The sequence below is a fragment of the Sciurus vulgaris genome (assembly GCF_902686455.1).
Source record: "Sciurus vulgaris genome assembly, chromosome: 7".
Lineage (NCBI taxonomy): Eukaryota > Metazoa > Chordata > Mammalia > Rodentia > Sciuridae > Sciurus > Sciurus vulgaris.
Window position 1 is genome coordinate 102839677 of NC_136467.1, and position 12952 is coordinate 102852628.

The 12952-nt window shown below is 36.9% G+C and overlaps 1 protein-coding gene across 1 annotated transcript in view; it reads right to left on the reverse strand.

Moving 5' to 3' along the window:
• HCRTR2 (hypocretin receptor 2) overlaps positions 1–12161 on the reverse strand; it is a gene marked incomplete at its 3' end in the record, with an annotated part of 100772 nt that extends 88611 nt beyond the window's left edge. The window contains exon 1 of the mRNA XM_079147645.1: positions 11716–12161. Within this exon, the coding sequence (XP_079003771.1) occupies positions 11716–11938 (223 nt within the window). The 5' untranslated portion in view covers positions 11939–12161. The remainder of the gene's footprint in view (positions 1–11715) is intronic.
• Positions 12162–12952: the final 791 nt, after the last annotated feature.

Here is a 12952-nt window from a genome sequence, read left to right on the forward strand (position 1 = left end):
CCGTCTACACAGTCCAGAGCCAGAGTAAGAGAATTGGTATAAGTCACTGGTAAAATTGGAAAATGACAGAGGAATCTTAAATCTGGGGCTCTTTGGGCAGACTGGATTCCCTGGACTTAAGTGGGTACATGTGACAATTTTTTTTTTTTTTTTTTTTTTTTTGTGTGTGGTGTTGGGGATCGAACCCAGGGCCTTGTGCTTGCCAGGCAAGCACTCTACCATCTGAGCTATCTCCCCAGCCCACATGTGACAATTTTTACTGAAAAAAATATATTTTTTCACAGCTCTTACCTCATTGAGGACATGAATGGTCAAGTGTTTCCTTAGACTTTTATGAAAGTGACCAAGAATTATTTTAAAACAAATAGTTAAAGTAGGGGTTTTGCACCTTACATGTTCTTCTCCATTATTGCAGAAATACAGTATATTATTTGGAAGAATCTTGGTGTACTTTCCTTGAAGAAACAAAAGCAAAATATCATAGTCTATAAATCACATTTGCTTCATGAGAAAAGCAAATTAGTTTCATGCTATAAGTCACTAAGTAATATCAAAGAGATCACAGCACTGATGAGGGATTTTTGGAGTCATATCTCATAATCAATATTTTAACAACTTAAAACACTTATTTTAACATATATGCGTCTTAAGGTACAGACCAAAATGGGCCTGGGATATAGCTCAGTGGTAGAGCATGGGCCTAACATGCATGTCCCTAAGTTAAACTCCCAGGACCCAAAAAATAAGTAAATAGGTAAAGATATAGGCCAAAATAATCACAAATATAATTCAAATCATTGAAATTTTATTTTTAAATATTTACACAGAAACTTAAAGCAATATCAAATATTAAAAGTGTACTTCTATCTAAGATATTTCTCCTAGTGGAAGTCAAGCAATGAATTTGGTAGTTTCAAAATATTCTGTGTTCCTGTTACTGTCATAGGCCCTGAAGACACATCTGCAAAGAAGGAAACTAAAGAAATGGCTCTTAAAGAACTTACCTTTTGTTTCAGGGAGACAGCAAAAAATGAACAAACAAACCAATAATATAATTTTAAAAAGTAATAAGTCCCATGATGAAAAAAAAAAAAAAAAAAAAAAAACAGGAATGCTCTCAGCTCTCATTGTACAGGAAGGGGTAATGATGCAGACTTTGGAGTCTGAAAGATTTTCTGTGAAAATGTGACATGAACAGGAGGCGGCATGGGAATGTCAGAGGGCAGCAACTGGGACAACGCTAAAGCACAAATATTTGGGGATTTTAGAGGAGAAGAAATGATGCTACAATGATCAATCACCCAAGGGTGCTCCTTCTTTGGATGTTAGTTCATGGACTTATCCATCTCCAATGTATTTAACTTTTCTACTACCCCAAAGTCTATAGTTCATTTACACAATGGATAGTTCAAAAAAATCCCTTCGATTTTGGGAAGATCGAGGTCTTAAGTCCAGTTTTTGGCATATTTAACATTTGAAAAATAATTTCTTAATTCTGCATGAAAAACTAGGGTCTATTAATCATATTACTCATATTATTAAGTCCCCCAATTTTAATTTATGTGCATAATATGCAGATGTATGTTTGTGTTTGCATTTTTAAGTTCTTAAATGTTTAATTTCCTCTTTCCTCAAAAAATGGTTCAGTTTCCTGTCAGTGACCAGTCACAAATACTAGTATGCCCGGGGAGAAAAACATAAATTTATAAATTAAGGATAAACCAAGGTAATCTAGAAATATTTCAGAAATCTCTGAGTCACCAAAATCACCTCCAATGCCTTCAAAGAACAATGACTTTCTAAGCTTTCCTGTGTCCAAAGTATAAATCAAGCCCACATACATAAATATTCCAATAATTAAGATCGTTTTCTATATCAGCTTATAAAATTTGTAAATACATTTTTCTAGGCTTTCTGACATTGATAACTTATGTATAAAAATATTATAGTTAAGGATATTACATTTTTAGTTATTTTTTCATAATGAAAATTGACTCAGTTTCACATAATAATAATATGCTTGCTTAAGCACTTAGCCATACATTCCTGCCCCTGCCTCAGGAAAGATTAGCACAACCTTTCCATTTTCAGAAAGACAGATTTCCTTCAAAATGGTATTTGTAAGCATATTGGTTGTCCACCAAAGTGGATGACTCATCAAATTCATTCTGAATTGATGAAATAAATTATTAGAGTCAGTGTTTTTCTGACCCCATTTCTAGCAATATAGTAAGATCAAGGCCTCACATGGTTACAAACCATGTGCTTTATAATGTCATTTTAGAGTCACTAAGTAGTGATAAAAGTTCATTGAGAATCAAGAAAAGGATACTACAGTTTTCAATCACTGCTGTATTCTCATTGTGAATTAGAAATAGTATATAAAATTTTTAAACTATCTTCAAAATTTTTGAAGCATATTCTTATGCCAACCTATAGAGAAATACTCACTGAAATTCCTTAAGAATTGATTATAATCAATCAATATAACAACTTTAATGATGATTTTAATGGTATAAACATCAATTAAAACCAATTTTCTAAGGAGATTTTTTTCCCCTGTGGTCCTAGGGATCAAATCCAGGGAGTTGCCCATATTAGGCAAGCACTCTACAAGTAACCATATCCACAGCCCCCAGAAAACTGAAGGTAATTAAGAAAACAAAAATTTAAATTTGATTGGATTTCAAAATTTTAATCTTTTAGTTTCAGTGTGAGGCCCAGACTTGAGTTAAAGTCCAAAATAAGGGATGACCCAAAGAACTAAGTTATTATAAAAATATGTTAGTGCGAACCGGTATAGAATATTGGAACATATTAATAGAGCTATGTCATGCAAGATTCATAAGCATATCTTCCAGGAAAGAAATAATAAAAAATGTTTCAAAGAAATATTACTTTTCAAATTTAAAAGTTTGCTTTGCCTTCTTTCCTTCTGTATTCCTTCTTATTCTTTTCCCATTTTCTATCTCCTTTCCTCTCTTCTTTCCTTATGTAGCATGTAGAAAGCCTCCCAGAAATAATTATCTAGAGAATTTATATTATGACTTCTACTGTCAGGTGTTTTCTATTTCTTTTTCATTAAGGAAATCTTCATTAAATGAGCCAAAACAAGACACCAATATCAGTATGAAAACTTTCACTGTCTTCCTTTATTTGGATTTATTTTCTACATCTTCAGAATGTTCTCATGGGAAATCAAACTAATGAAGTCATTTTCTTTAAAACTCTTTCATGACTCCCCCTTAAACCAGTGTCCAAGCCTCTATTTTAAGCATGGTACACAAGGTTATTCATGGTCCAACACTTATCTCCAGACTCTCCTCATCTCTACTCACACTGGAGTTACCCAGTTGTTTAATATTCTCTTTATAATTCCTGCAATTTCATGCCTTTTTGATTTTCCTCATGTTGTTTCCTCTGCTTAGAACATCCTTACACAATTTTCTTCACCTGGAGAACTTGAATGCATCCATTAAAACTCAGTTTGTCATTCCTTCGTGTCTTTTCTCTAATCCCTTAGATGGAGCTAAGTGTCCTTCTTATATGCTTCCACTACATTTGGTGCCACCCTCTATCACAGCACTGGCCCCATTATACTGAGATTATCTGTTTACATGACTGTCTCTTCAACTGAACAGCATTTCCCTTGGATTCTATTATCTTAGTGCTCTTGGTTCAGTACAGTATTTGGCACAAAGTCCCTCTATATTAACAGTTATTTCCATTTTCAGAGATAATGTGAATGATGTATCCATCAGTTTATCTTTGTGGTATACCATTAAATACTGAATTCCTTGATTCTTTGTTCTAAGTTTATGCAAATTAACAATAGTTTTGACTACCTTTTGATTTCCCTTGAGTTAAGTTGGTATGATATGATTGGATTTGGCCAAATGAAATGAGCATGATTGACTTTTTTTTTTTTTTTTAAGCATTACTGATACATTATATTTTGGAAAAAGTAGTTAAGAGTCAGTATGTATTCCAGCTCACTCCTCTTCTTTAGAGTCTATACACTAAATTATTCTAAAACTTAACAGCTTAAAACAACAAAAAAATGCATTGTTAAAGCTTTGGAATGGTCAGGAAACTGTGAGAAGCTTAGCTGGATGTTTTGACTCAGAGTCGGTCATTAAGTTTGCAGAATGAGTGGGCTTGGTGGTGCTGTTGTGGTCATCTCAAGACTCAACCTGAATTGGAGGATTTGCTTCTAAACTCACACATGAAGTTGTTGACAGACTGCATTTCCTCTATGATTTTGGCTGCAAAGTTCAAGTCCTTGCAAAGTGGGCTGCTTGCAATAAGGCAGCTCACCTTGTCTAGAGGAATATATCCAAGAGCAAGACAGTGGACACTTAAGGCAGAAGTTGTGATCATTCATAATGTAATCTTTGAAGTGACATCCTCTTACCTCTTTTGTATGCTTTTGTCACCCAGACCAATTCTGGCATAATGTGGAAGGGAACAAACAATGGTGTGAATATCAGGAGGCCTGGAGGGGGCATCATTGGAAGCTTTCTTGGGAGCTGGTTACCAGAGCTCTAGTGGTGAGAGGTGCATAAAACATGGAGGATGCTCAGTATGCATCATTAGCTGAAACACACTTTGGCTCACATTAGGTGTTAAAATGAGCAAGAAATAAACTTCTGTGGTGCTAAGCTGATGACAATTCAGAGTTAATGCTACTATGGCACAGCCTAGCTATTCAGACCAATATAGTCTTCATGTGTTAGTGACATGTGTGTCATATGACATATGTGTTGGCCATGCTCATAATCATTTGACCAAACCCAATCTTGTCATATTAACCTAACTGCAAGGGAAGTGCAGTCTCTTAAAAAGACTGATGACGAAAATGCCATTGGTTTCCCAATGTCCTTATAAGATTTCCTTCTAACATAAATGAAAATATTAGAATTATTATTTCATTTTATTTTGACAAATTAGTGACTTTGATTAATGTGAATCTGTTCCCTGAATATTAATAAAATTAGGTAGAAAAATTGTTCTCTTGAAATACAAGGAAATCAGCAAGCTTTTCCCACACTAAACACACAAACATCTGATATTCGTGTGCGCCCATGCTTTTCTTTCATTGTGACTTTAAACATCACTTCAACTACTTGAGTTCTTCATAAAGAACTACCTCATAAGGTCATTGTGAGGCAAAGAAATGTAACGATATCATCTGAAGGTTAAAAGATTATAGAAATATTAAGTGTTATTTCTATGTGTCTAATGTTGAAAGTAAATTACTAATAAACACACAGTGATAATGATCTCTAAATATATTTTAGGATAAAGTAGTTACTTATTTTGAGCAATTTGATTAAAAAAATCACCTGCTATGGAGAACCAGGACAAAATGAACAAATTCAGTCATCAGTATCAGCTATTTAAGGACTGGTCATATATGTCATGCATTTCATTTCATTGCATCTCAAGTTTTCTACAGTCAGTGTCTAAAGTTTATTTCATATGTAGTGTAATAGGTGATGCCTCTTTGTATATATGTAAAAACATTCTGGTCTAGGAACACTATTATGTGATATAAAAGCTGGCCTATTTAACAAAAGGAATATAAACTTGTGATGTGTTTAAGCAAATACTTTTTAAAGACAATTTAGAAATACATGACTTTTTGAAAACAAAAGGAAAAAAAAAAGATCTTTAGATTATGTGAAGTCTTAAGTGCTTAAGCCCTTGTCTTAATTTATGTCTGTCAAAAGCACTTTTGATAACAAAATAATTCCTGACCACAGCTATCTTTCTTTTTTCCAGAGAGTCACCCAACCCCACCCAGAAAGGCAAAAGTATTTTTGGCAGCACCCATCTTACCTTAGAATTTTCCCTCTTACAATAACCCTAAAATGACCTTGATTAGCTTATCAAATGAGCTCATCCTAGGAGCTGAACTGTAGTCTATCAGAAAAATAGCATGGCAAAACGCCAGAAAAACTGTAAATCGTCTAGAGGGCACATCAGAGTGTCATTTTCTCCACCCTTTCTTCTGTGTGCTTCCAGTTGGGGTGAGAAGCTGGAGAAAGAGGAAGAATGAAGTAATAAAGCAACCATGGAACACGGAATCTGATAAATTCGTGTTTGAAACTTAGTGCTGCAACTTACTGTCTGAACTTGGGAATATATTAAAATTACTCTTTGCATTTCATCTTTCTCACTTATAAAACAAAGTTAGTAATCTCATGGCAAGTTGACTATGAAGCAAAAATGAAACACATATGAGTGAAGTCTGGCATATAGGACCTGATACACAGAACTCTACTGAGTTCTTCACTTTCTTTTGCAGTGAGAAGAGAAAATGGAGACAAACACCCTCTGTTTTACCTCTCGCATGTGACTGGCTGAACCATGCCAGTGAGCCATTAATTATTAAAGAGAGCATCCCTCAGTGTGAGAAACATCAAGATTCCACAGGAAGGAAGGTGGAGGGATTTTCTTTCACTAGTGGATTAACATCAACAATGGATATTTCTAAAATTTGAGGAGTTCAGTGAGAATTCAGGGGCTTTGGAATACTAACATAGCCACAGTGCATGAGAGTTTTCAAATATAACTAAAATACAAAATAATGAAAACTCATACAGACAGATACATGATATAATGTAGTATGTGTGTCCTACTAAAATGAGAACAAAATGTTAAAAACTAAAGAATTACCTTTGTATTCGATTTTCATATTTTTACTCCTTTAAAAATGCTTATTATTCCATTATTTCGCTTTCAAATATGGAATAAATCTGTTACATTCTAATTATCAGTAGCACATTATTCTCATTATTATCTGCTCATGATAAATGTTGCTGTTATCTATGAGACAGCCATTTGAAAAGTTATCATTGAGATTCTGTTCAAGTCAGACATAATTTGTTTTACCAGTTAATCTAAGTGGCTATGGTTTTAGCAAAAAATGCAGGTGTACCAGTTTAATTCTTATTTAGAGAAGCATTTTTTGAAAGTTTGTAACTAAAAACACACAACAGGCCTATATTACCTTTTACATTCATGATTCCTGATTTCTACTGTATTGGCAGACTTGAGTAGTGTATCTGATCTCCCTCTTGGTTTTGTGTAGGAAAGGATGGGTTTACAGACATCCATGCTGCTGAACTAGATAGGAAGAGAAGTAGAAGAGCACTCTCTCCTAGGCTTAGAAGTGGCAGTGGTCACCTCTGCTACTTCCACTTCAGGACATAAACCTGACTCTAGAAATTCTGCAGAAAGCAATACTATTACAGATATTTACCCTCTTCCACACATACAGGTTAATTTTTACTGGATGAATTCTTTAATTTATAATGTGCTTAAAGTGAGTTGAAGCCACATATTATGTGTATGTTATTTAAAACATTGATAGTGATAGATAAAATGATAGCAACAATAGCACTAAATAAACTTTCAGTGAAAGATACCCAGTGCTAGCAGTTTAAACTGAGAGAAAAAGGAAAAGAACCCAGTAGTTAGGAATGACTTTCAGAGAGAGACAGAAGGCAATATTGAGCCATCAGTATGAAGAGGGTGGATGGATGGAGCTGGGAAGTAAAAGGAGAGTATTGTGCCAACTCCAGCTTATGTACACAATTGAGAAAGGAGGGAGGGCAGGGGACATAAAGAGCTACCGAGATTCCGTGTGGTCATGGAGGCAGAAGCTGGCTACAAACCACATCAAGAAGAGACTACAATAATGGAAATGAAGGGATAAAAATTGACATAAATCAATAGTGTTACAAGGAAAGTGTGTGTGTGTGTGGGTGTGGGTGTGTGTGTGTGGGTGTGTATTCTTCTATATACAGTCATAGAGGATATCTATTATATTCTGATATGATTTCTATAAGGCAAGCATTATCAATTTTAATGTTCAATTAGAAAAAAAAAATAGACCTGAAGAGTTCAAAACTTGCTAATGGTCACACAAGAAACAAGAAACATACCACTAGACTAGTCTACATTTTCCATTTTTCATATGGAGACAGTGATAACTAATATACAAGCATACCAACTGAATGTTAGGGTATTTGAATGCAAAAGAGAGGCAGCATGCTGATCATTTTCCTAGGTGTTTAATGTTTGAACTGACTAAAATCATTCTCTCTCTCTCTCTCTCTCTCTCTCTCTCTCTCTCTCTCTCTCTCTCTCTCTCTCTCTCTCTCTCTCATTTCCACTCAAGGAATTAAGGGTAAAATTTACATCTAATATATTTCTTCAAGTTTCCCCAATATTCCTCACTCACATACACATTAATTTTAAAAACAAAACATTGAGCTGGGTGTGGTGGCACATTCCTGTAATCCCAGAAGCTTGGGAAGTTGAGGTAGGAGGATTTTGAGTTCAAAGCCAGCCTCAGCAACTTAGCAAGGCCCTAAGCAACTCAGCAAAACCCTGTCTCTAAAACAAACACAAAAACAAAACATTGCCCAAAATATACTGTTGAATAATTAGCTCTATCTACTTGACCAGCATATCAGATAAATTTATGAATAGGTTATATGTGCCATCATTTTGCAGATAATGAAACAACACTCCTTCCCCTAAGAGTTTTTACTCATGTTCTTTCCTAACAACCCGCAATTAGACATGAAAATGGCTTTTTACCAAATTCAAATTTTCATGCCATTCTATTTATAGTAACTTGTTTCTTCATGTAAATAACTTTGTCATGTTTTTCAGGAAACTTCTTTCTATCTCTGGAAGCATCTGATAATGAAGAGTAGATTTAATGATAGAGAGATACTGTGGGGAGAAGAGAAAGAGATGGGGGTGACCAAGACTTCATTATTCTGCACAGTGTTACATCACTTCAACAAAGGACACTGTGGGAGAAATTACTTCTAACTGGTGACATTATATTTATAAGTTCAACAAGGTTGATATTTCCCAAGCAGTTACATGAAAGCTCAAATGGTGAGTGAACTCACTGGGTCAGTGTTTACATCTACTGCCTACACTGTTATTTCACCTTCATACCTCACATTGTCTCTTTATCTTGCATGAATAATGTGACTTCTTGTTCTGGTATTCTCTATAAAATTAGTTATACCAGAGGGGCAAAAGGCATTTCTAAGTCTAATCCATTTTGTGTATTTGACAGTGACATCAAAGAGCAAGAAGTTGTGTATGAGTAATGACACTGCTCATTTGTTTAAATGTCAAACCTGAACCTCATCAATTTTCAGGGAATATGTCAGTAAGGAATGAGTTTCAGTTCAGCTGCAGACGGTTTCAGTGTTACTCAATTCTGAGGAAAATAGCTGTCAGTATTTTCAGAGCGAGTGCTTTGAGTAAATATTTCTTTTTAAGCTGAATGAAATTGGCTCTTTCAGCACTAGGAGCTGTGGACAGTGCTCTTTTCCTTGATGTTATGAAACAGGTAGCTTTATTGTAGAGATGTTTCCTTTTAGAAATTAAAATTCCCCAGGATAGTAAACATATATCTCCAAACTATGCTATTAGGATATGAAGAGCATTGGGCACAAAGTATGTGCAAAGAAAACATGAAATAGCATCCAAGCAGAGTTCATTTTATCACAAAGATTAAGCCTGAAATAAAAACAGGTAAAGAAAATAGTTATGGTTTGTAGCTATTCCTGCAGGAAAATAATGTTATTTTGCATTGCACAGCAATCACATTCCTCCTAGACAGTTTTTTGGTGGAGGGAATGACAGTGCCCTTAATCTCTTTTGGTATTTATTGGCTGAGGACATGGATACAGGGGAGAAGAAACCCATCCAATCGGCTTGCAGACAATCAGTAATACAGAATTCATTCTCTATATGCTTTCTAGATCTAGAGTGGAATAACAATGGAGAATTCTAAATCTGAGGTCAGAAGAAATGGAAATGAATTTCAATCGTGACCTTTAATAAGTCATTTAATTCCTTTAAGTCTTGTTTCTTCTTCTAACACAGGCTATTTTGCATTTTAAGTGAGAGCATAAGTGAATGAATCTGGTACATAGTAGGTACTCAATATATGTTCAGTTTTGGTTATCCACCTTTCAGTAAGTGTTGGCATAATGCAGTAAAATGTTGCTATGCTGGTAGTCATGTGTCTTAACAGTTGTAATCTAAAGATGGATGACAAGAAGGAAAGCAATAAAGGCATTTTTATTAAAGATATCCTTAAATAAGACCCTTAATCATGCAAATTATACTTTTATCCACTTCGTTTGAATCCCAAGAAGATTCCCTTTTTTGTTACCTTTAACAGAAATGAACAAAAAGCAAAACAATCTAAAAATAATATAGAAAGCAAACTAAAGTTCTCCAAGTGTTCTTATCTCACCAAATAATATTCTATCAACTCTCCAGAGAATCCTTCTCAGTCTCAAACTGTGAGCTAGTCTGCCTGCTGAATTGATGAGAGACTACTTTGGATGTTTCCTACCCAGACCAACACACTAGGGAGAAAAGGTAAAAAGGCAGGTGAGTGCTGAAAGCCTGGTAAGTTCCTTATCATCCTCCATCGCAGTCACAAATCTTTTGTTTTTAACTTCCAAACCTCCCATCCTATCTCACCTCACTCCCCTTCGCCCCCTCTTATAAATGAAAATCAACAGCATCTTCTGCTAGCCTCCCCCACCTCCTCCTGTGATTTCCAGCGGAGACTTTCTCCACACTGCCCTCTGCATTTGAAATGCCTTCTAGCCTCCCACCTCCATTCATCAAGGTGCATGCTCCTTCCATTCACAATTTTAAATTGTCCTTCCCTTTTAATGCTCCTCTTCTTGAAGTAGATTCCCCTACTGCTCTAGCAAACTGCATAACCACCGCTTCATATGGCCCCCTCCCCAACCCTCATAAATTATAGTGGCGGGGTAGTGGGGTTATAGGGAGGGCGCAAGAAAACCTGTGTTTGCATACAAACCTACACAGGGACAAATGGGGTAAGTCTAGTATTAAGTTTAGCCTCCTCTTTGAAAAAAAAAATCAGTTCATACAAAAATTTCATGAGTCTGGCAACAAGCGCCCTCTGGAGAAAAAAACATATTGGTTGAATGGATGAATGAATGAATGAGTGAATGGATGGATGAACGATTGAGGTCTCTGTGGTACTTTCCTTGGATGCTCCTCCTCCTTCTTGCTCCCTGCATGATTCCTGTTTAATTCAGTTTTGTAGAGTGAGTGCGCTTCCCTGCTTTGCCTCTCTTTCTGCTCCCTGCCCTTTCATTACCATTTCTTGATGGTAGCCTACGCCTCCTTGCCAGAGGGCAAGCTACCTAGCTCACAAACGCTTTGTGACTTCAACAGCCAAAGAAAGCTTACTCCTTAGGGGCGCAGCATTGCATCCTGCAAGCTCTGTCTCCCCCCAAAACCTCCTAAAGCACCCAGCCAGGTTACACAAAAGCATGACTGATTCCCCTACACTCAACAAAATCCACCTGGAAATGTCTGTCACTGTCCCTATCCCTGTATTTGTAACCTAAGTGCTCAGAAGAATAAAACAAAAACAAAAACAACCACGGTTTCTTTTTCAGGATCCTTGCAGAAAAAAGAATAATCATCTCAGGGCTTAGTCCCCATTCGTAAAATCAGAAAACTTTAAAAATTTTTTTTTCTTTGTATCAGAAAACCCCACTGAGAGCAGCAACCTCTTTGTTTGCATCCCAAGGGAAGGGAGGGGTCTTCAGAGTCTTTGCAGCCTGGGGCGAGGGGAGAAGTGACAGCCCTTTGGAGGTCTGCCCGGGGGAGACTCACCCAGGACGTTCCCAATGAGAGCCACCACGAACACGATGATGTACCCGGCGATCAGGACCCACTCATATTCTTTCGGGTGTAGGTATTCCCTCCACAGGTACCGCAGGAATTCCTCGTCGTCATAGTCGGTGGGATTTAAAAACGGCTCTTGAGTTTCATTCAGTTCCGAAGCGGATGACCAGTTGCGACGAGGGAGGGAGTCCTCCAATTTGGTGCCGGACATCACGGGCTCGAGTCCGGTTCAGCTCAGTGCTGCAAGCTCCTCTTCGCCTGCCCCATGAGCACTGGTGATTTGCGGTGGGAAAGGCTGCGTGGAGAAGCGAGAAGGGGATCCAGAGCAGAAAATGACGTGAAAAGTTATTGAGCCAATGCCTCCAGAGTCTTACACCGGGCAACTTCTGCGGCGGCTTTGCTGTCTTTGTAGGCGATTTTACACCAGGAAGAGAGGCAGCTGAGGAACTAGGGACCCGGCAGCGGAGGCTGCAGCAATGACACCGGCAGGAGAAAGCTACCTCGGGCTCAGTTCAAGCTCATTACTCCTCATTCCAGCACTGAGTCCGCAGCCTCTAGCCTCCTCCCGCTTTGAGCTAAAGCAGAAAAAAAAAAAAAAAAAAAGCAATGAAATTTTAACTTGCTTCTCTGTGGGTTAAATGTCCTTCTTTCCTACTCTTTTCTCCATTTTTTACATGCATTTATCTCTAAATAGAGAGATGTAGGTATATGGACACGAGGGAAAGGTCATCACATGGTTAATAAAGGATGTGTTGATACACTTGTCTTTGTAATGACAATATAAAAGTAATGAGGAGGAGCCTCTGTGGTCCTCAAGCCGAACAATGCAAAAGTCACTTAAGGCAAATAGTTTAACATTTAATAAAAACATATGTTAACACTTATTATTTGCCAAATTGGCACTGAGTCTTAAGGCATCTTCCTCCTCCTCCTCAAGACTGGAGGATGAGAGAGACCATTTTTTAATTGAAGGGTATATTTAGCAGGAATTTATATTGGCAACAGCAAGTTTCCTACAAAATACAACAGCGAATCCTTGAAGGATATCAAGAGTCATAAATGTGACCATTTATGTTGTCAATAGACCACTGTAACAATACTAAACAATATTAAACTGAGTCTCAATAGGATGACCAGTGCACACAGCAGGATCTCTCTGGCTGAATAACACACCCCATTGGTCTTATTGATTCAGGGCTGATGTCATCTGTCATTCTCTCATAAA